Source organism: Filicampus tigris, chromosome 12 (genome assembly GCF_054856515.1).
Source record: "Filicampus tigris isolate MCC_2025a chromosome 12, RoL_Ftig_1.0, whole genome shotgun sequence".
Lineage (NCBI taxonomy): Eukaryota > Metazoa > Chordata > Actinopteri > Syngnathiformes > Syngnathidae > Filicampus > Filicampus tigris.
Window position 1 is genome coordinate 17,431,829 of NC_141228.1, and position 23,814 is coordinate 17,455,642.

General features: G+C 43.0%; 1 protein-coding gene across 1 annotated transcript; it reads left to right on the forward strand.

The window, feature by feature from the left end:
- Window positions 1–17,621: 17,621 nt before the first annotated feature.
- Window positions 17,622–21,061, forward strand: gsx2 (GS homeobox 2). The gene is made up of 2 exons (XM_086047569.1): window positions 17,622–18,062; window positions 20,025–21,061. The coding sequence occupies exons 1-2, from the start codon at window positions 17,675–17,677 to the stop codon at window positions 20,378–20,380; spliced, it is 744 nt and encodes a 247-aa protein (XP_085903695.1). The 5' UTR covers window positions 17,622–17,674; the 3' UTR covers window positions 20,381–21,061.
- Window positions 21,062–23,814: the final 2,753 nt, after the last annotated feature.

Genomic DNA, 23,814 nt, shown 5'->3' on the forward strand with positions numbered 1-23,814 from the left:
ATGTTACACTTTCCAAAAAAAGAAGACAAACTACTGATGTTATACTTTCCTAACAAGACAAACTATGGATGATGCAATTTCCTAAAAGGAAGACAAACGACTGATGTTGCACTTTCCCAAAAAGAAGACAACATTTTGATGTTGCACCTTCCTGGAAAGAGCAACTTTTAATGTTACACTTTCCAAAAAAAGAAGACAAACTACTGATGTTATACTTTCCTAACAAGACAAACTATGGATGATGCAATTTGCCTAAAATGAAGACAATCAACTGGTTGAACTTTTCCCTGCTGCTAAAGAACAATAAATAGTTTGAATTTCACTGCATACATTCTTCGGTTTGATTATTTGAAAATCTTTCATTTACTGGAGAACATACAGTATGTAAAAGGCACTTAATTCAAAATGTGAACAATTCAAAGGTAGAAGAGGCTCCTGGAAGAGGTTGTGTTGGCTGTATTTGCGTTCAGCTAAGCCTGTTTGCAGACCTTATCTTCAAGTCACTTGTGGGGCGGATTTACGGCGTCTCGTCTAGCCTTTCGACAAACACTCACCGTCTGATTTAAACAACTCTGGCAACTCGGAGTCTGCTGCAGGACAATGTAGACGCTCCCACGCGGGCTCCAATCGAGCCATTAAGTTGCACAGCACATTGTCCCACAGCGCTGTTATGATATTGTTTCCATATCGAAGAGCAATTAGCAAGAGGGGCAAGCCCCGTGGCCACCAGTCGCCCCGTAAGTGGCCTTTGACCTTCCAGCCCATTGAGAGGAGGGTGGGCTTTAATTAGGAGGCCAATAACCCTCCTGTTCTGTTCCTTTCTCAGGAACAGCAATCGTGCTACGGGGTCAATTTGACCCACGGCGCGTTTGCTGGGCAAATGTCTCGGAAATAATCAAATAAAATGTTGACTTTAAAGATCTACATATAAGACACACACTTTTTTTTTTTTAAATGGCGTAATGAAAATGAATAGCTCTTCTGCTCAGGGTCAAGCTGACCCAGTGACTTGGAATCAAGATAAACGTTGAGGATTTGTATTGAATCATTACTTCTGACTTAGCTACTACTAACTTAACTACAGGCTTCCTATAAAAATATGTTTTACCACGAACCTTTAACTTTTTAAAATTATCTTTGAACATGGGTCGATTTGACCCGCCCCATAATATGAGGACCTGAGCCGACCTCCAGAAATAGGTCAGACGTCTGCTTTGCTAAATAACACAAAAAAAATAGTATTAATGCATTTGAGGGGTAAATTGACAACTTTCATAATGGAAAAATATAAGAATTTTCTTTTTTAAATGGGCCAATTTGACCCACCACATAAGTGTAATGATGAGCAACCTCAACGCATTTGATAAGAGATTGCTTTGTTGAACTACCTTGAATTGGTGCTATTCGAGTGGAGTAAATTGACAGTTTGCATTCCACAAATCTACTTTTGGAAATCTTATATTACCTTCAGACATGGGCCAATTTGACCCGCACCATAACTGGATTGTTAAAATCAACTTCCAAACATCAGAGAAGTTTGATATGCTAAACTATTTAGAAAAGGAGAATTAATTGATTATAACAGTAAATTCACAGCTTTCATTAATCCCCAGCCCCCCCTGTCAATTTGTCTATAAATAAATAGACATGGGTCAATCTGACCCACCGCAAAACCGGAGGGCTATTAGTCAACATTCGTTTTCGACATTTGTTTAGATTAACTACATCGAGAATCACTAATAATACATTAGAGTGGATTACATTGACGGGTTTCATCGAGAAAAACGACTTTTAACTTTGAAAATAGGTCAAACTGACCTTCTGCTTTGTGAAACGACATTGAAAAGGAGAATTGATGCATTGTAGCGGAGTAAATGTGACTTAAAATGTAAACTAGCGAGAGGGCATGAGGGAAAGCCACTTGTTTCCCCTCCATGTTCTACATGTGTGATGTGAAGGTCAAACGTAACAAAAATACATACAATAAAATATGAAAGGCGGGTCAGCACTGCAGAGCAGAGAAAAGCTTCTAAAGAGGTGAGACAAAGTCAAAAGGTGGAGGGAAAAAAAAAAAATAGATGACAAGGGCGATTCTCTGCATTCAAGCGGCTGATTTCACACTGGCACAAAGACGCTTTGGGGACGTTTCATCCTTTTCACATTTCCTGCGCGTTTATTCAGCGTTTATTCGCCGGGCGCGGCGTCCGCTGGAAGGAGTCAGCCCCATTCACGGCGCGCTCTTTTATAAATGGCCTCAGCATGCAGCAGCAGACCGCGGCCAATCGGCCAATTACGCCCCCCCTCGGCACACCGGGGCCGCAAAAGAAGGCGGCGCACAATGGGATCACAGGCCAGATAAACGACCCTTTAATGGAGTCGCCCCGCAAACAGGCCCAAACCGCGCGCCCCACTTACGTATTCCATCACGCCGCTGCCCCTCGTATTTCCTCTTGCAACAGGCACAGCTGGGGAGAAGCTCGCACCAGGAAAAATGACTCTTTCCCCGGGGCCCCCCCCCCCACCCCACGCACCCGCGGCCCCTTTGAGACTTTTGGCCGAACAAAAGCATCTGTTGCAATACTGTGCCGCTCACACCGAACCACCCCCCACCCCACCCCACCCACCATTTCAGCTCTCTTGCTAAGTAAGTTCTTGGTCGAATTAACCAGTTACAAATATTAATAAAAATTTCAAGAAAATAGATTTTTTTAATGTAAAATTACTGGGAGGAGGATAAACATTTATTTATTTATTTATTATTATTATTTTTTTTTTTTGCATTAAGGCCAGAGTGGGAATCATTGTGCTTATTGCCTCTGACAAATGAATTGACTTTTTAGCCATTTATTTGGTTCTTGGACCCCTCACCGAGGACATCCCACTTTAATCACAATCATAGACAACCTCAATACTTTACAAAAACGCAATATAACAGCACACAACTGATGCATTAATGTGCTCATATTACTACGGATGTGTTTTGCTAGTTTTAGTAGCTGTTGCCCCGGACCGACCATAAACATATCATAACGCCTCAAGGACCTTTTCATGAAATTCGACAGGAAGTCGGCCATTTTGGGGTTGAATTTAAAGGAGACATTTTAGGCAAACTCCAAGGCTTATAGCTTTCCGATTCATAGAAAATCCCAGTAAAAAATGGGAAGAATCCAAAATATGAAAACATATTGGAAAAACAAAGAAAAAAAATTCAGCGAGTATGCAAACTGCCGAACTGAGAATATGCAGGGGTCGGATTTAGTTTGGAGTTGTAATATCACCAGTCGCTAGTAGATGGCAGACATGTCTGAGTTGCGCTTAGACTGGGTCTTATACCGCCTTATATTACAACGTGGGATGGGGAAGGAGCCCGAGCGGTGAGGCTTGCTCACCTTGTGCCACTCGCTATTGTGCGCCATCACAGGACCTTCTCATCCATCTTTGTCTCACATGCACAAATAGATAGAAATGGGAGAGAGAGACCAAGAGAGAGGGATGGGTTACGAGAGAACGAGCTAGAGAGAGAGAGAGAGAGAGAGAGAGAGAGAAGTGCAGCTGCGGGATGAATAGGAGTGGGAACGAAGGGATGAGTTGGGAAGGGGCAGCTGCAGGGTGGTCCCCCCCCATTTCTTGCCCCATGCCGGTGCGGCAACGGTTCCACACATCGCACTACATTATTTAGACATCACGCTGCTAAATGGGACTGTTAAAATGCTTGAATGCACAAGCAAACAGGATTTTTCCCGTAAGCTTTTTAGACAATCGGGTTATACAATGTCTGATATTGCCTGGTTGAATACGCTACTTATTGGATGAAGTCTGATTGGCTGTCATTGTGATAACCACAGAATCAGAAAAGCAACTTTCTGTGTGAATAGTGTCTAAAAAAAAAAGTTCCACGTTTCACTGAAAGGCATGCAGTGAAGAAGAAGAACGAGGAGGAGGAGAAAAGAAGAAGGAGAATGAGAACGAGGGGGATGAGAAGAAGGAGGAGAAGAAGTGGAAGAAGAAGGAGGAGAAAAAGAAGAAGAAGATGGAGAAGGAGAAGACGAAGGAGGAGAAGGAAAATAAGGACAAGAAGAAAGGGATGAAGAAGGCCAAGAAGAAGAAGGAGAAGAAAAGGGAGAAGAAGAAGGAAAGAAGGAGACGATGAAGAAGAAGGAAAAGGAGGAGAAGAAGAGGGAAAAGAAAGAAAGAAGGAGAAAGAGAAGAAGGAGAAGGAGAAAAAGAAGGAGAAGAAGAAGGAGAACAAGATGGAGAAGGCGAAGAAGGAGAAGATGGAGAGGGAGAAGGAGAAGAACACAGAGAAGAAGAAGCAGAAGAAAAAGAAGGAAAGAAGGAGGAGGAGAAGAGGGAGAAAAAGAAAGAGAAGAAGGAGAAAAGGAGGGAGAAGAAGAGGAGAAAGAGAAGAAGAAGGAGAAGAAGACAGGAGAAGAATTTGTTGCTGCTCCATGGGTGTTAAAGTAGTAATTATGGCATATGCTAATTTCCGTTAGCCTATTGAGCTAGCAGACTTTCCTTCGACAAAATTACCAGGGTGAATATTTTGGTGTTTTGATGTGGAATCTTAAATTCTCTTATTTTCTGTGAGCGTTTCAACTGGGAATGGACACGCAAGCACGATTTACATCTCATTCGGTGAACTAATGTGAATGGAACGGGTCTGCTGCGCGTGACACGCATGTGCACGAAGCGTGACGTCGAGTGACATGTTGTCCCTCACGTTTTTAATCATCTCATATCGACAGAGGAGCAAGGCGGGAGGAGGGTAGAAATATTTTGCGGGGGGTATGAGACGACGGCTACTGATGACGTCACATCAAATATAGACTCAACGCTAACTTTGCAGATTCACGGACATTTGTCAGCACTGCTCATGAAAATCAGACACGTCGCATATTGGCAACAAAAAAAAAAAAAATCGGAATTAAGCTGCAGTGTGAACATGAGAGCGAGAGTCTTTGATGGGTCCGAAACGCCCCCCCCCCCCCCCCCCCCCCCGCCGATAAACAGGGGCTCCCTATTAGGTCCTTAAGAGACCAGACCCAAAGGGTTGCAACACTTTGACGAATGAACAACGTGACAAAAGCCGCAGGTGCAAATCAAAAGTGTCAGCAAGTTCAAATCCCTCCCCCGTGCCCGCCCTCTCTCGTATCGGGCGGGTCACACTCATCGGCCGAACCTCCACCCTTCCTTCCACCTGCCGTTGCCCCCCGGCGCACTTCTCGTGTTCGATCGCGGCAAACAAAGTCGAATTAAAAAGATCCTCTCGCCGGGGGAGGTCCGAGCCTCGTTTTGAATGCGGGCCGCGTCCAACTCGACGGTACGAGATATCTCCACGTCGCACTTAAAACAAATTTACTCCCGGGGCCATTGTGCACTTTCTTTTTAAAGAGTGTGTTTAACATTCAGCTCAGCTCAGGAAGTCTTTGTCCGGCCCGCTTGCTCTTCAAACCTCCCGAGTGTCGGCGGTGGGCGAGGGGGCGCGTTGGGGACGGGTGGTGGTGGTGGTGGGGGGGGGGATCGATTTGATTCTAATCGGAGCATGAAAAGAACATGATCTAACTGCTTTCACAGGCGAGTATATTTAGGCCCCAGTCCTCGAGGCCGCCGCCCCCTCCTAAGACTCAACGCGGGGGCACAATGACGCTGGGCCAATTTAAAAAAGCTTTGAATGTCTCGTCAATGACTTTGTGAATGCAAAGGAGAGAGATTTGGAGAGAGTGAGAGCAGTGGCAGGGTGGAGGGAAAGAGGGGTTTAAAAAAAAAAAAAAAAAAAAAGGCGGGGGGGGGGGGGGGGGGGGAGGCCAGAGAGCAGACATAAAAATTCCACGAGTTGTTTAAGGCGTGGGTGGGTTCATTTGCATGACAGCGCCTGCTGAATGCGACTGACCCCTCTCGGACCGCCCCGGCGCTCGGGGCCGAGCCGCGGCCCGACGCGCACGCTATGACCCGGCTCATTGACTCTGAATGGATACTCTGTCCGAATGAGAAGGGTGGGACGCGAACACACCCCTCCCAAAAAAAGGTGAAAATTAGTGAATAACTCGCGATAATACAGTGAAACATCTCGGGTCAGACACAAATTGTTTTGGGACATTGGTACATCTCCCCGTTTGTTCCTCAGAGTCAATTTTGCCATAGGAAAGACGGACTAACGCGCAAAAGGGAGATTGTTGTCACATGTAGGACACAACATTAGCTGGTAAATCCACGCTCACTTTTGTTTGCATTCCATTATTCTGATTATTCCACACACAAAAAAAAAGGTAAACACATACAGTTAATCCCTTACAGTAGATGTTCAATGAACAAATATGCATAAGGGGATTGTTGTCAAATATAAGACACAAACATTTCTAGGACATGGCCAGTACGTGCCAGACATTCCCCACATACAGTAAAAAGACGTCAACAGGTAAATTCGGCAAACTCCACATGCAAGATAAACTCTGATGACGAATGCAGCGGCAAATGCGCAAAGGGAGATTGTTGTCACATGTAGGACACAGCCAGTGCTTGAAATGAGGAAACAGTAAATCATTTCCTCCAGGGTCAAACTGTCCAAAAAAAATTATACGCTCGAAAAATAGTGAAGATATTTTTTAAAATCAGCATCAAAATACATTTCGGGATAGTACTTGCTAGGCCAGTGGGAAGATCCCCCCCCCCCCCCTCAAAAAAACCCCTCTTATCACTGAACCACAGGCCTGTTTTGAAGTTATTGAAGCCCACTAACATTAATCAAACCCCCTAAACACACACGCACGTAGATGAATGCGCCCACTCGACAGGTGCAGCCGAGCTCTTGCACGTGCATGATTTAATGCAAACAAGCAGGTGAGAGGGGGACATAAAGTGGAACCCCCGAGTGATGCGGCCTGCATACAAATCACCCCTCCACTCACCCTGGCCCGCAACCCCCGTCCCCTCGACCTCATGCAAAGTGGTGACAAAGCTCAGACAGGGGGCGCAAACACTCGCTTCCATTCATGTGGACCGCAACGGCGCAGACAGGAGCTCCCGACCTCGACCTCAGCCGTCTGCCCAACGTTACATTCATGTGCGGTCATAACGCAAACAAAAAAAAAAAGCGATAGTCACAGGTACACGCCCACTTGGAGGAAATCTGGAAAAAAAATCGAATCAGATCAAACGAGCTCGGCAAGCTCAATTTCTCGATCACAATGGAATAAGTTAAGCGGGGTGGACGCATAACTGGGCCTGATTTGAGGGTGATTACCAACTTCCAATCAAAGTCAGCAAAGGCCCAATTTTTGGAAGGATTATCCTTGTGGTATGCGGTGTGGTAAGAGTGATTTTCTGTTGAAAGTCTTCACGGGAAACAGTTGGGCTCACAGTCGCAATGCAGGGTACATACATACCGATAATCAAGCCTAATTTGTGCTTTTTTTTTTCCTTTTCTGATTGAAGTCAGCAAAGGGAAGATTATGGTAACCGATTATCCTGACCGATTATCCTGTGGTGTGCGGTAAAAGTGAACTTGCCTCCCAGATGTGCTCAATAAACAGTCGGACCGACAATCGTAACTCAAGAGACAAAGGGACATTCTTAACAACACAAGCAACACAAATGCCGATAATCAGGCCTAATTTAAGCAATGGTATTGGTATGCGGTGTGGTAAAAGTGATTTTCTGTTGAAAGTCTTCACGGAAAACTGTTGGCCTTACAGTCGCAATGCAAGGTACATACATACGGATAATCAAGCCGAATTTGTGCATTTTTTTTTCCTTTTCTAATCGAAGTCAGAAAAGTGGAGATTATCCTGACCGATTATCCTGACCGACTATCCTGCGGCGTGCGGTAAGAGTGAACTTGCCTCCCACATGTGCTCAATAAACAGTCGGGCCGACAATCGTAACTCAAGAGACAAAGGGACATTCTTAACAACACAAGCAACACAAATACCGATAATTGGGCCTAATTTAAGCATTCTTCACTCCTGTCTCGGCCCGATTATCAGATATTGCGAAAAGATTAGCCCGAGCGATGATCTTGTGGTTTGGGGTGTGTTAACAGTATTTTTGCCCACCATGAGCCTTTCAGAAAACAGTCGGGCCAACAATCATAAAGCGAAGTACACACATATCAATCAACTGACTTTCCCGCCTTTCCGATGAAAGTCGTCTGCAAAGGCCCGATTATCTGATTTCATTTTATAAGCAAATGTTATTTTGCCTCGCTTCAGATCTAAGTTAGTAAAACGTCAGATTGCTGCATGTCTCTAAAATATCGCGCTGCGGTGCTGGGGTGCGTTCGGAGTGATTTTTCCATTCGAATCGGTTTGGAAAACGGTTGGGCCGACAATGGTAAAGCGGGCTACACACATACCAACTATCAGTCCCTTTCTGGAATGTTTGTGAGGCTCGTCAAAGAAGAAGTGGAAAGCCAAAAAGCTATAATTGATGACAAGTCAAAAACGCCAGATCAAAATCACGGCGATGTGCCCTTCATTGTCCAAATGAACTGATAGCCTCCACTTGATTCGTCTTCTTCTTGAGCTTCGCCATCCAAGGAGCAGGATGAGCGATAGAGAGAGAAACGCGCCGTTTGTTCGACCTCAGACGCAGGACGAAGCGCTAACAAGCAGCCATGAAAATCGACATAATGACACAGTCAATTTAACGTGGCACTTTACCACATTCTATTGCACTGTTGAGTGTCATTCGTTTAAAGCCACTGCGGGAAATACATCGAGTGGCAGCCATTAAACTGTACAGCGCTACCTTGACTTATGAGTTTAATTTGTTCTGTCGCCAAGCTTGTAACAAAATTTACATATATATATATATATACATATACATATATATATATATATATATATATATATATATATACACACATACATTTTTTTTCATGTAGTGAAATCTCATTAATCCACCACATTATTTTTCTTCCATTTTTTTGATGATGAAAAATAGCACTTTTTTTGGTGAAAACATAAAAGAGAATTTACAAAAAATGTACTGGCGACATTGCAGTGTAATTACTGTCGCGTTTGTATGTCGCAAGTGTGCCTTCATGAGTGACATCAGGAGCTGGTTGGCCAATGTTGGCCAGTCTTCACATTATTTTGTATTTGTGTGTTTGACTGTTTTTGCCCATTCAGTGAACAGCTGAAAGCGCGTCGGCGATTGAAGCTCACCTTGCCCACATGCAAGGGCATCATCACAGTACCTTAATGGGGAAGTCAATGCAAACGTTTTTTTTTTTTTTCAAGAATACGTTCTATTGAAACAGGGCATTCTGATCAATATTGCGTTTGTGGAATAAGTGTTAATCCACTCATTTTTAGCCATCTCTCGGGGCGGCTCCTTGTCTTCTGTCGACTGAAAATGACATCACAACTGCTCACAAAGACCAATCACGGCTCAGATTCAGAAAACAGGTCAGCCGTGAATGGTCCTAGTGAGCAGTTGTGATGTCATTTTCAGTCGACAGAAGACAAAATGGCCGCCCCCAGAGATGGCTAAAAACAAGTGCATTTTGCTGCTTAACTTATACTCCACAAACGCAAAATTAATCAGAATGCCGCGTTTCAACTAGTGGGCCTGCTGGGAACATATTCTTGAAAAAAAATATGTTTGGGTTGACTTCCGCTTTAATCACTGAATATCCACTGTTGCAGGAATTGAAAACTGAAAAGAAACTGTCGTATCCCGGGACAGGTGCTTGTCACCGATTGTGCAACGGTTTGCGTGCTGTCTGATCGATAGAGGGGCTGAGAGTCGTCTATTTGCAACAAAAGACCGCAACGCAACATTCCAGTCTGCTTCCGCTCCAGCAAACATGTTCAATCGCAAGACTCACCACCCCCCCCGACCCGCTTCCCGCCTCCTCTCTGTGGAACATCTCAGCTCCTTACGACTGCTGAACAGACAAACAGTCATGGTTTAACTTAATAACCCTTACATACTATTCAGGTCCAATTTGACCTGTTTTGACATTTGACAGCAATAAAAATACTGTAATTGTCATTAATTCACCCTTAAGTATGGCACCTTTTCCTAAAGTGGCCCAAAACACACAAATGAACATTTCAAATGTGCTGGAAAACAGTCCTGTGTATCGCCCCATGTGCGCATGGGTGAAGTTTTCTTTCTTTTGCTATTTTCGTAGACGTGCGCGGGTAGAAATGGCCTTTTGCGCCGGTGTGGGAGTGAAAACAGCAGACTTGCTTCCCGGCAAATAAAAGCGGTCAGCGTCTGCCTGCACCTCGGTCGAATCAAACAAAAACACCTGCGCCACAACTTAGACCTGCTTTTCGCTGGTCTAAAGGTTAGTCAACTTTCTGCCACCAAATTGAATTCCGGTGCGCCCGGGGGCATGTAAAACAAAACGCCCAGCGTGGCGCGGCGCGGTCTGCCTGGACGTACCCTGCCACGAAAAGTTATTACCCTGAGCGCACATGCACTGCCTACAGAATCAGAGCCCATTGTTTTAAACATAAAAAAATTACACTTTATCTTTTCCCTGAACATTGGATCGAGGATAATGACGGGCTGTTAATATATTTTGAAAAGATCTGCAGTCCATAATTTGATACAGATATTCTCGGCCCGGGTCAAAATTGACCATCCGTATTAGGTGCATGGAAATGAACAGTGCGTACGGGTTTTAAAAGTAAAAAAGGATCTCCGAGCAGCAGAAGGGTCAACTGAATGCTGAACGGAAATATGGAAGTTTGATGCAGGCATTAAGGGAGGCAAACATCGAGATTTAAGCAAAAAGGCCGCTCATTAATGAAGATAAACCAGTATCTTGAACCAGCAGGAGTCCCAATAACGAGTCCTGGGAAGAGCTTCTCATTACGACGAAGGGAGGAAAAAAATTGCGCTGCGTTTGACAAGCGAAGCAAGAAAAGATTGAAATAAGGGCTGTTTTTCTTGCCGTAATTGCGTTTGCTTGGTCTGCCGGAAACAACGGAGGAGGCGGCGATGGGGGAGCGTGGAGGGCGACAATAAGCTTTAATGGCGACTCATTCTCGTGGGAACTTGACCGTGAGCCGCCGCCGCCGCCGCAGCCATCGCTCGCCGTTTATCTCGGTTTTGTTTTCGCCGGGGCCTCGTTTAATTGCTGGCGATATCAGGGAGATGTCGCAGACAGTGTTGCGGGGCAAAGGGGGCGCACTTCAGTCTGGAGCATCGGGAGTGTCCAAGCGGCTCTGGGAGGCTGAGGAGAGTCGTCCTAATTAGCGGGGAGGCTGATGCGGGACGTCTGTAAGGGCTGGCCTTTGTTCGGCAGCCTCTTCTTCCTCTGAGGCTGTCACTTTACTTTTCTATGAGACTGAGAGACGGGCCCTCCGTCCGGCTTACAAATACGACATTTGCGAGGCATAACAATCTTTCAGAACGGCACACTATCCAATCTGTTTTCATCTATAGAAGATAAACGATGAGCTAAGAGATCAGGACACAGTTGAGGCGTTCAAAAACAAAAACGCTCCATTTTCTGTCAATTTAGAAAAAAAAAAAAAAAGATTTTTTTTTTTTTCCTTTCTGGGTTCCTGGATAAAGCTAATAAATCTTATTTAGGGTATTCTAAGTTAATATCAAGTAATTGAGAGGCTACCGTGATTCGGTAAATCTTCCAAATGGAGTCTTTCACGCATGTCATTTCATCGCAAAACCAGGCAACTCCAAGAAAATCATTCTCTTCAAAAACAGACAAGTCCAAAATGTACGTACAATTTCAAATGCTGAACCCGCTCGCATTAGGTAAGGGTACTCGAATTACAGTCTCTTGAGCTAACCTTTAACCTGAATTTAAATGCACCCTTTATCATATTAATCTGCGAGCACACCCGAAGCGTATTATTTTATTTTTTTATTAGCAGCAAGTTAACGAGAAATCATGGGCGCTGGCATGTTTGACGACAGCAACAATGAGTTTCTAGAATTTACCGCCGCTTTCCTTGTTTGTCAGTCAGTTCGCTTCTTTGATTGGCTGCATTTCATTCGCAGACAAAAGGACTCGGTGAGACGCAGGCTTTCCCCACTTGGGCCGGACGATTATGAAAAGAAAAAAATCATAATAATCGCGATTATTTTTCACGATTAATAAAACGATCATTCATTGATCATTCATAGCACTTATTCAACGATTGAAACTAAACTACTCAAAACGGTCATATTTACACAAGTCTTGGGACTAACTGGGCTAATCGTATTTTGTGCCATATCATGTGGAATTCTTTCAATTCTTGGCGGAACTCTGTCAGGTATTCTCATACAACTTTGGAATATAGGGGACCAAAATTTTACCAAGTTTAGAGAAGTCTACCGCCTGTGATGTTAAACTCCCGCTGAGCTTCCTTTTTGCCTCAGCCTCGGCTTGTCACTTTTTTTTTTTTGCAAAGGACAATTATTTCCGACTCATTTTTGCATAGAAACCCAATTATTCACTGCGAACTAAATGCGATTTTGTACCCATGAAGCCACGCTATTCACCGCCAATCACCGACACCCTCCCACTCCTTCCATTTTTTTTAATTTTTTTTTTTTTTTATTCCTTTGGAAGCCGTGATGAGATGAAGCGGCCACTGCAGCTGCTATTCACAGCGACGAGATAATTGTTACTGAAAAGTCATCGCGCGGCATTATGTTGTCGGCGGGGTCATTGTTCATCTCATTGAAGTCTATATGGCGGAGCAGAGTGTTTTCCTTTGAGTCGAGGGCATTGAGGATCTGTTGCCCGGTAACTAATAAAGGGCCCAATCACCCACTGTATTGGCCAAGATGGGCCGCAGACTGGCCCCGCCTCGACAATGCCACGTTTGTAAAAAGGCGGTGATACAAGTTAATGATGCTTGTTCAACAAAACATTAATGGCCTTCTTCACGCTCTAATATGGCATGGGATGGGCCGTGAATGAGGTGGGGGGGGGGGGTGCGGGGGGAGGGCCTCAATGGGTAAAGGGGGACCTCAACTTGAACACTTTAACGACTTTGTGTGTTTTTACTACGGCGAGGAGTGGGAAACACGCAACGCAGGGCAATGAAAAAGAGGAAAATTGTGTTTTTTAGTCGCTAACTCGGGTCCTGAAACATGTTTTCCTCAAAGGCCCACAGCCCACGCTAAAATTAATTTTCATTGGATTGAATAGGCCTGTGATTAATTGCCCATCACGAAGTGAAAGGGGTGAATAGTGGCGGCGAACCGCTGCACTCCAAAGTTTAAAAAAAAAAAAAAAAAAGAAAGAAAAAAAATAGAAGGTCGCTCAACAGTGAAAGCAAAAAAGGAGGCAAACGAGCACCGGCTGAAAGTAAAATGTTGTGAAAAAAATGAGTGGTAGAATTTAAAAGTAACCACGATGTGAATACGATCAAACGAAGCTGCCGTGTTACGAGGAAAAAGTTGTACGGTTCAGAGAATAATATTTTAACGTTAACAGACTGAAGTGGTAATTACGTTTGAAAAGTTATGTTAGAAGAAGTTGTAATATTACGAGAATCAAGTCAAACGTAGTATAAAACAAAAAAAAAGACGAAAGTCAGCATGCTACCAGTAAAGTCTTAATATTACAAAAATGATGCCGTCATTTAATGAGCATATTAGCAACGTTAACATGAGGGCTAATGAGTCTTCTTTTAAATACATTTTTTTTTCAGTAAATATTTTCTTACCATATATTTCTCATAATTGAATGACCAAAATCATCCTTGTATCAGTACTTTTTTTTTTTTTTTTTTGAAGAGTATAATTAATTTTTTAGGTAACATTATCCATGACTTTATCTGGAACTTCATTCTCATAACATTACAACATATAAGATCACAATTGATTTGTGATATCGTTACTTGATTCTGTTTACATTAAAATTTCTCATAAGGCTTTAACTTCTTCCACCGTTACAACTTTTTTATCAAAACATCCAGACTTTATTCTCGCAACGCTACTACAATTTTTTTTGACGACTTCAATTTCTTCTTCTAACTTGTTATACCTTTCAAATGAAATCAAATATAAAATAATTCCCATCGCAGTTACTTTTTTCAATTGTAGAATGAATTTCTGTCTGACAATTAGCAAAACAAAATACAACTATTCTTTTACCACTACACTTTTTTTCTGGTAATATGACACATTTACAACCTTAAACTCGTAGCGTCTGCTTTTTTTTTTTTAATTTCCTTTCAGGTATACTCTTTCAAACAAAACTCTTTCTCTTTAGAAACTATTTTTTTTTTCCATCAATGGTAGACCCCCAAGTAGGAATGATCTCGATTCTGGAATAAAGCGGAGAGGACAGCGATATCCCCCCGAGCGGAATAAAAAGGAATCATAGGGTATACCTTTTTTTTTTTTTTTTTTGCCCTTAAATGGACTAATTTTCTCCTTGAATTATGAAAGTAATGGCGAGGTAACAGCCTGTGCTGCTCGGTACCCGGCGGCTTAATGCCTGCTAAACCCTTCCACGTGGCTCCACTAGCCCCGGCAATTAGGCCTCATTATAGCCTCATAAAGGGTCTCGTTTGGGGGATTACTTAATAGACAATGAAATTTTATCGTGCAGAATTATGGAAAAATAATATCGTGTGTGATGGAGGGGGGGCGCGCGCCACACATCATTCCGCTTGACTGGAGCGCTGCTCTTACAGTGAAACACACACACTGTTTGCTTTGCCTTAATAGCTGTGTTGTGTGTGTGTGGGTGGGTGTGTGCGTGCGTGCGTGTGCGTGTGTGTGCATACATGTCACACACCGGCCTTGCTTTATTATAGCAATTATGCTCTGTGCGTGATGTGCCAGTTGCATCTGAAAGGTTTTTAGGGAAAGTTAGAAGCAACATGAGATCTTTAAAAAAACAAAATAAAAGACAGTTGCAAATTAATATCATAGAATTAAACATATTAAAAAGGGGTTCTTTTTCATGGCGAATCCTTGAAAATATCAAACGTTGGTGGCGGGGGGTAATTATTTTCTAACTTAACTAAGAGAGAAATGACTGATTCAAACCAAAATGGCCGACTTCCTGTTCCAATTCGGGCATGGGTCCTTGAGATTTTATCATGTGTCTTGTTATGAAAAACACATTAAACCCATTTCGTAATCATTGGTGAAACTGGTGGCAGGGATTTATTTTTTCAAACTTTCCGGTGGATGTTTGCTAACTGAGAAATGGCTGCTTCAAACCAAAATGGCTGACTTCCTGTTCAATTTTGTGCACGGGTCCGTGAGACTTTTTTATACGTCTTATGAAGATGGACGTGTCCACCTAATTTGGTGTTAATCGGTGTTACTGGTGTTGAGAGCTAATTTTTTCTCGCTTTTTCAAGATGGTGCAAGCAAGTGAAAAATGGCTGATTCACACCAAAATGTCTGACTTCCTGTTCGATTTCACACATGGGTCCTTGAGAATTTCACGTGCGTCCTGATATGATAGACATTACAATTTTGGTGTCGGGGGCTGACTTTTTCTAACTTTCCAGAGTGTGAATTAAGTGCCGGCGTGTCATGTTAGCCACCCCTAATATCCATACACATTTTACCAAATTTTCATGCGTGCAAAATTTGTTAGGTTGGAAATTCGAGAGAAGAATAAAAAACAAAACAAAAAACACAAACATTGATTCCAAAAGGTTTTGCTGGATCAGAACCACAGACCCAGTGAGTCATTCCAAGGATCCGAGGGGCTACTTCGCAGATGAAAGCAGAAGCTAAAGCCAGCAGTGACCCACCCGCCCGGCCGCCTGCTGCAAGGGGTGCGGGGTGGGGGTGGGCTCAAACCCGCTAATTATCGTCACAAGATGAGGGATTAACGCATTTCTGGAATAACTGCCTGTTTACCCCCAGTGCCGGCCCACCTTTATAAACACTTTCTAATTGAATCCTAATCGCCATCCAATAGCCCCACGCAGACGCGCCGGGCGCGGCGCCACAAAGCTGGCATTGCTGGAAGTGACCGAATCACACACACGCACACACACACACACACACACGAAAAAAAAGTCTGATTACAATTCGGGTTACAGCAATCCTGCCAATCGCATTTGCAATAATATACCACATTATAGAATTTTAGGGGGCTCGGTTCAAGTGCCTGCGGGACTATGAGGGAATACGACTTACATCAATTGCCGGATCATCACAACAATCCACGTCTTGACTTTGTCTGTCCGTCTGTCATAACCTGTAAATGGGAAAAAAAAAATAAAAAAATGAACATGTGATAATTGTTTGACGTATGATGTGGTATGCTTTGGATTATGATCATATTTCCCTTTCCGTAGATGAATAATTCACTTAATTCTCAAATGTTTATGCAACTGTGGTTTTATCACAAGCTTTTCTTTTCCACCAACGAACATCAATCGACGCGATTGTCATGTTATTAGCGCACAAACCACAAATGAATGATTCATTCGTTTTCAAGTCAATAATTACGATTCAAAATCTTTTTCGCGGTATGCTTTGGATCATAAGTTTTGCCTTGCCGTAGATGGATGGATTAAGTCCGGTAAAACTGACAATTTTACAGTGGCCTTTTATCATGGGCAGCCAAAGGCACACCTGTGCAATAGATACTGTATGTCACACCTGTGAGGCTGATGTATTATCTCGGAAAAAAAAAGTGTTCACTATCGCATTTAGACAAATTTGTGAACAATATTTAAGAGGAAGGCCTATTGCGTACGTAGAAAAAAATCCTAAGGAACAAAAGCAAGCGTTGCATTTTTTGTTCAGTAAATGATGTGGTATTCTTTGGATCAGTTTACTTACTTGTTAAGTATTTATGTCGACAGTTCCAGTTTCATTACTTTGCTCTTGTGTTGTAACCTGAAAATAGGAAAATATGCAGATTAGCCCACTTTATTTTTTTTATTTGTTTTATTTCAACTGTTTATAGGTAATTACAGTTTTTTAAACAAAACGTCTGTTTTAGATCTCTTCAATAATTGGCGTTGGAGCTGAAATCATTCATCAGCAGCCAATTGATTATTCTTGATAATCGATTAATCATATTTATTTATTTTTTTATTTAAAGTTGTCCAAATCCTCATATTTTCAGCTTTTGGAGAGTAAATAGTACCCAATTTCGTGAAAGCATGCAATCCTGTTGATTCATCTTTGTGTTGAATCAAAACATTTGCATTTACATTGGAAAACAACGACCAACATTTCATGTTACGGACCGAACCAATAACAGAATCATAATTAACTTAAGTTTGTTCATTTTCTGCAAAGTCAATTTGAACTAATGTGCCATTTTTTAACAAAGGGACGGAAATTAAAAAAATGTTTTATGCGCTTCATCGACCGATTAATTGCTTATTAAAATATTGTTAGTTGGAGCCATAGATGAGTTTAACAACAACCACAACAACAACAGTGGTTGATAAGGAAATAGTAATACTATAACTTTTACTTTAAAATGCAGGTCGTAATAAACACGTCGCTGTAGTATAGGCCGTTTGATACACAAAGACAACAAAAAAAAAAAAAACAGTAAAAAGTTGTGATGTTTGGCTGCATGTAATGAGGCGTTGTTATATGTTATGTACGCAGTTATGGTGGTGGGTGACGCTTTGGCCAGGGCCCACCCACACCACCCACCCTCCCCGTGCTCCCTTTTGTTGCGCCATCAAACATAAGCACCTTTGCGAGCTCCCGAGGGGCATCACATGCAACCGAGGAGCGTGTTGACTCTCCAACCATGTCCAGATCCTTCTACGTGGATTCGCTCATCGTCAAGGACGCCCGTCCGGCCGAACACCAGGCGGCGGTGACGGCGGCAGCGCACGACTTCCTGCTGCCCATCAGCGTGCACACGCCGGGCGTGGTGCCGGCGTGCCCGTCCAGGAAGAGCGGCGCGTTTTGCGTGTGCCCGCTGTGCGTCACCACGCACCTCCACGCGTCCAGGAGCGGCGCGCCGAGCCTCAAGGCCCACTTCGCGGCGGGCGCGGGTGCGGAGGCGGCGCAGTACTGCCACCGGCTCGCCCACCACCAGCACCAGTCCGCTGCGCTGGCACACCCGGGACATGCACCTGTTTGCACGGCGTCCGTTTTCAGCGACCCGCGGAGGTACCACTGCATCTCCATGGGTAAGATTCTCACTTTTTTTTTCAAAGTTGACTCACTTTTGGGATGCTACATGACAGACTTTAACATTTTTTTTTTTTTATCTCTTACGTATGAACATATCAAAGGTTTTGTCATAACGTCCATGAATTCGTGCATGAATTTGCTAGAACTCTGCCAAAGACGCTGTGTCCCTGAAACAGAGGTTCTCAAACTGTGGATTGGGGGCCCAAAATGGTCCCAATTAAATCTTTAAGATACGATCAGATGACCTGTTAATGATGCGCTCTGCTACAGCACAACACGCGGACGATTTCTAAATAATAATAATAATAATAATAATAATGATAACTATAAGAAACTATTTCATTTGACAACTTTTTTGATGGACAAAGTGGCATTTGGATTTTCATCAAATCAAACATCAAATAAAAATAGGCATTGAATTCATGGGTGAATCTATTAATTTAGGTTGGTTTTCTTTATTGAACCAATCCATATTTAAAAACAACACTGTTGACCTAAGTGGTCACAAACACGCAACAATGTAACACTGCAGAAGTTTAAAACAAAAAAATCCGAATGATCATCAATCAGGTACGCAATGGTGTTTTCACTCATTGATTTATGTACAGTACATGTTAATATGTCAAAATATATCGTTAACCTGTTTGCATAATTGCCAGAGTCGTTTTTGAAAACAAAGAAACAATGCCCAGTTGCCATTATTACCATGACCTGGATGACTTCAAATATATACATACATACATAAAGCAAAAAACAAAACAAATGTTATCACCCACATTGCTATTTTTCTTTAGTGACTTGGGCAATTATTTTAATGCTATTAGGCTAATGAAATTTTGACCCCTGCTATGTTTGTTTCTGTGGTATGACGTTTTCCTGCTTGATGGGTCACTGAACCAAGGGTTCCCAAAGTGTGGGTTGGGGGCCTAAAATGGGCCCCTGCATGTCTGTTCTTATTGGCACAATGACCCATTACCCAAAGCTTTCAGGGATGGGTAAAAAAAAAAAAACTTGCTTATATCTCATTTGTATCTCCATTTGGCATCATATCAGTCTATATCATTGATTACTTTTACTACTTAATGGGTCAGGTTGACCCATTATCAAAACAATAATGTTAGAAATGACTCAAGTCCTGAATAAACTGTGTTGTTTATATATAATTACTTACGATATGAAGCAATAGGTAGTTGATTACATTTAGGGTATTAATCCACTACACTTACTACTTTTATTACTTTACGGTGGGTCAAATTAACCCGTTTAATCCTGTTGCTATGCTGTGGGGTGAACTAACTCATTGTAAAGTCAGTGTTAAAAAATAAGTAGTGGCTTACTAAGTGCAATCAATTTAATATTACAGGAGGGTAAATGGGTCACTTCCCAACAAGCGTTAATAGGTCATCATCAATCCATTCGGCATCATTTCAATTCATATTCAATATTGATTACCGTATGCTTACCACCACTTTACAATGCGTCAATTTTATAATCATCCAAAAGGATCATAAATAAATAAAATCAGAATAAACATAGTTTTCTCCTTACTACCTCTTTAAAGCAATATGTATAGTCGATTACACACTTAAACCACAACAATTATTGGCTTTATAACATTATAATGGGTTAAATTGGTACACTTAATCCACTTACTGTAGCTCAAATTAACCGAAGGCTTAATGAGACCAATAAACTATAAATATTGATTTTAATAGTGGAGTTAGTGCAATATAATGGTTTGAGGGACTTTTTTTCCTCATATCCTGACATTTTTGGATAAATGGGTCAAACTGACCCGTTTCACCCACCTGTTATGTTGCAGGTCAAATTGACCCATTTTAAAGTTAGGATTTTTAAAAAAAATTTTAAGTCAATAGTGTCGTGCCTAAAGTGTAATCGACAAAACAAGTGAATTCATCTCCCACTGGCCTAAACTTGCAACGTTTTCCCGCCAACAGGCACCTCAGAGGGCAGCCACATCCAGAACGGCAAGCGCATGCGCACGGCCTTCACCAGCACTCAGCTGCTGGAGCTGGAGCGCGAGTTCTCCAGCAACATGTACCTGTCCCGCCTGCGCCGCATCGAGATCGCCACCTACCTGAGCCTATCCGAGAAGCAGGTGAAGATCTGGTTCCAGAACCGTCGCGTCAAGCACAAGAAAGAGGGCAAGGCGGCGCAGAGGAGTTCCCACGCCGCCGGCGGAGGCGGTGGCGGGTGCAAATGCTCGGGCGTGCATTACCCACGCTCCGAAGACGAGGAGTCCCTCTCGCCCGCCTCGGCCTCGGAGGAAAAGGACGGGGCGCTCATCATGTGACTACTGACCAAGTGACCTCCACGGGCCTAAAACCTCCACCTGCATGAAAACTGTTGAAGAGGAAAACTTTATTGATAATGTGAATGCACGTTTTGACAGAAATGAACTTTTCGGACTCGATTTCCTAAAACAGTGTTCTCGAACCCGGGGTCCACGAGCCATCTCCGGGGGTCTGACAACGACATCGACTTACAGAGCAAATAAAACAAATCAATTCCCCCCCCCCACCTTACTTTAGCCTTGGGCCGATCAAAGCAATTGACGACCCCAAAAGGTTAATAAGAGCTAATAAAAGCCACAAGATGGCGGCAAAGCACTACTTTTGTCAAGAGGAAAGGCCTCAACTCACTTCCTCAGCACCGAAATGCCGCGAGATGGTGCCAAAGCACTACTTTTGTCAAACCGACGCTCCTCAATTCGGCTCGACACAGTTCCAGTAAGGGGTACTGCACCCAAAACTTTTGAGAACCCGTCCTATGCGGCTCGGAAGTCTTCCACTTTGACCCATCACTGTGAGTGTGCGTGTGTTGATGATAAACCCTTAGAAGCAATATAAAAAATAAAAAAAACGGCATATAGGACAACCTGTGTGTGGAACCCGTAAGCAACATGTGTTTGCAAGCTATGTGTATATGATGTGTATTTATTGCAATAAACAATTTACTTTGAAAATGTCGCTTCTTTCACCTAGAAAAGTATTTGCACTATACGTGCAGAAATAAAAGCATACCAGATGGGGAGAGAAAGATGGGTTACATTTTTAACCATATCAAAAATGTTTTCAATAAAATTCATATACATTTCAAATCTAGTGATGTGACATTCGTTTTCATATTTATGCAGTACATGCAAATACATCATATTAAAATGTCATGTCTTTCGTCACATGAACCGCATGTCTATAATTAAATTAATATTTTGTTATACTGACAATCCAAATTGTATTTTTTTTTTTTACACTTGGATGTATTTCTCTAAAAATAGAGCCTTACATACAATTGCGCGCGTTATGTTTTTGCATATCGTTATGGGGACAAAAATTGAAATGACATCATACTGGCTTTATAATATCTATCTTAAAATGGGCAAGAACATTTTGCTCAAGTCCCCACGAGTCATTGCCGTGTATTTTATTTATCCGCGGACAATTTAAATGATATAAGCCCTTCTTAATTCAGAGTAGCGCTCACAAACAATCGTGATAATGGTCCCTTTTGGGGAGGAAAAAAAAAGTTCTTTTTTCGGGTGGTTCTTAAAAAGCAAGTTTAATTGCGTTTGGGGTCCCACGTCGCTTGATTGTATCCTGCCATTTGGGGCAGCGCGACTGAGGGACAGGATATATAGAAGTGGCCAAAGGCTTTGACAGGTTAGATTGTCCCGAGGGAGAGACCCCCTGATGTGGGGAGCTGCGCGCTCACACCGCTTTTGAGGGTGGGAGGGTGAGTGAGGGGGGGGGGGGGATACCGACAGGGTTCCACACGGGGACCCACACAAGGCGAATTTTAGTCACTGTTTCATTAGGGCCCATTTGAACCTTTCAACTTGGGGGGACGAATGGGAAGGGGATTAGGGTAAAGGGGGGAGTGGGGGCTTGTGGGGTGCTGAAAAAATTAGCTGACGCCTAATTTAACTCGTTTCTCCCAGAGTTTGGGATACATTCCTAATTGAGAGGGGAAGCAGGTGAACATTTTGTGATTCCCATTCAGTGCGGGAGTAACCCCCCCCCCCCTTTCACACTCTGATGCTGATCATATATTATTATTGGGTGATGAGGGAGGGGACACCCAATGAATATATACTAAAGTTCCTATTAAGTGAATTAGCGTTGCCTTGCAGGTGTTGGAGCAATGGTGGGAGGTTTGGGGCCACTCTAGGGCCATACAAACATCGCCCTTACATTTATTTCCCATCCAAATAATGTTTACTATCACCATCATCATCATCATATGAGCATTTACTTCCCCAACCCCGGAGGAAACATTTACCTGTCCAAAAGGAACTCAAATGTCTATTTTAAGGTGCTCCAGCGAAGCCCCCGTGGGCCATTGAAAAAGTGGCCAATTACGCATGACAAAAGACAATTAATACGAGGGTCCTTTGAGCCGCAAGTGCAGCTGCCGTTTGACGAGGTGGAAAAGGGAGCATGAGAACGAGGAGGGATGCAAACGCGACGCATTTGACCGCCGGGTGACGTCTAATCTGCGCCAATTGCTGCGCGCGATGAACTCCATCGGGAAATCGGTGCAATTTCCATTTTCCGGGGGTTATTTCAGAAACGCAAAGGTAACTTGGCAACAATTTGCACTGGATGTCGGCTTGTCAATGCCTTCAAGCCATCGGCGTCGATTATTAAACAATAGGCCTTTTTTTTCACGCGCCAAAGAGTTTGTTTCGGATTTTAAAAATGGCCGCTCCGATGAGGAGTCCGACGTGGGGAAATGTAGATTGTTGTCAATTAAGTTCCCAATAGACGCTACGTTATTACATATTTTAGGTAGATTACGTAAGTGGTCAAGTATTTACGGTTTAGCACGCCGGACAGCTCCCACGAAAAAGAACCGGGCCCGGAAATAGCTGCGCTTGGTGGCCGTGACGTCAACCCTGCCAGATAATTGCTTCATATCTCGACTTTTGTCATAAGAAAATCTGTTATTTCAAAGCATATAGCATGAAAAGATTAAACAAAATTCGTACAAAAAACATTTTAAAAATTAGTTTTCCTCAATTAAAATCAGAAATTCAGATTTTAGGCATAAATGTAAGGCCAATAACCCCGACCTGCTGCAGAGACCTCTAGTGGACAGTCAAGGCTATGCAGACAGAGCTAGAAGTAAAAAAAAAAAAGTATTTATTCTCAACATTGAAGAGCCCCTCGCTCCAGCTGAGAACGGAGGACAATAGTTGGATGAGACGGTGCAGGTGTACCTAATTAAGTGGCCAGCGAGTTCATGCTGCATGGCAACATTGAACGTCGTCACCCCTTTTTTTTTTTTTTTTCTACACTCTGGATCTTTGTCACACATACTTTCCAAACTCACGATGCGCTTTTCATTTAGTTATTTTAAGAGTGCAAAGAAAAGAAGAAAAAAAAAAAAAAAGAGTTAAATAAATACACCTCTTCGTGTAAAATCCCACATAAGTGCAATGCTCGGCCATTTTGCGGTGGTGCGCTTTTGTTTGGAGAACAAGGACGGTGTTCTTTCAGCCAACATGTGGAAGTCATTGCGTCCAGCCAACGTCTGCATGTAGGAGGAGGGGGTGTTGGTGAGCCTATGGGGCCGAGGGGGCTGTGCGAGGACCCTCATTTCTTCACCTCGTGGCCCACTAGGAGAGCCTCAGGCCAGGGGTAGGAAGGCAGCCAAATCCTATCTATACGGTAAACAGCTGACGCATGCGTGCCACTTGGTTGCACTTTGCCAGCCTGTGTGCGCGCG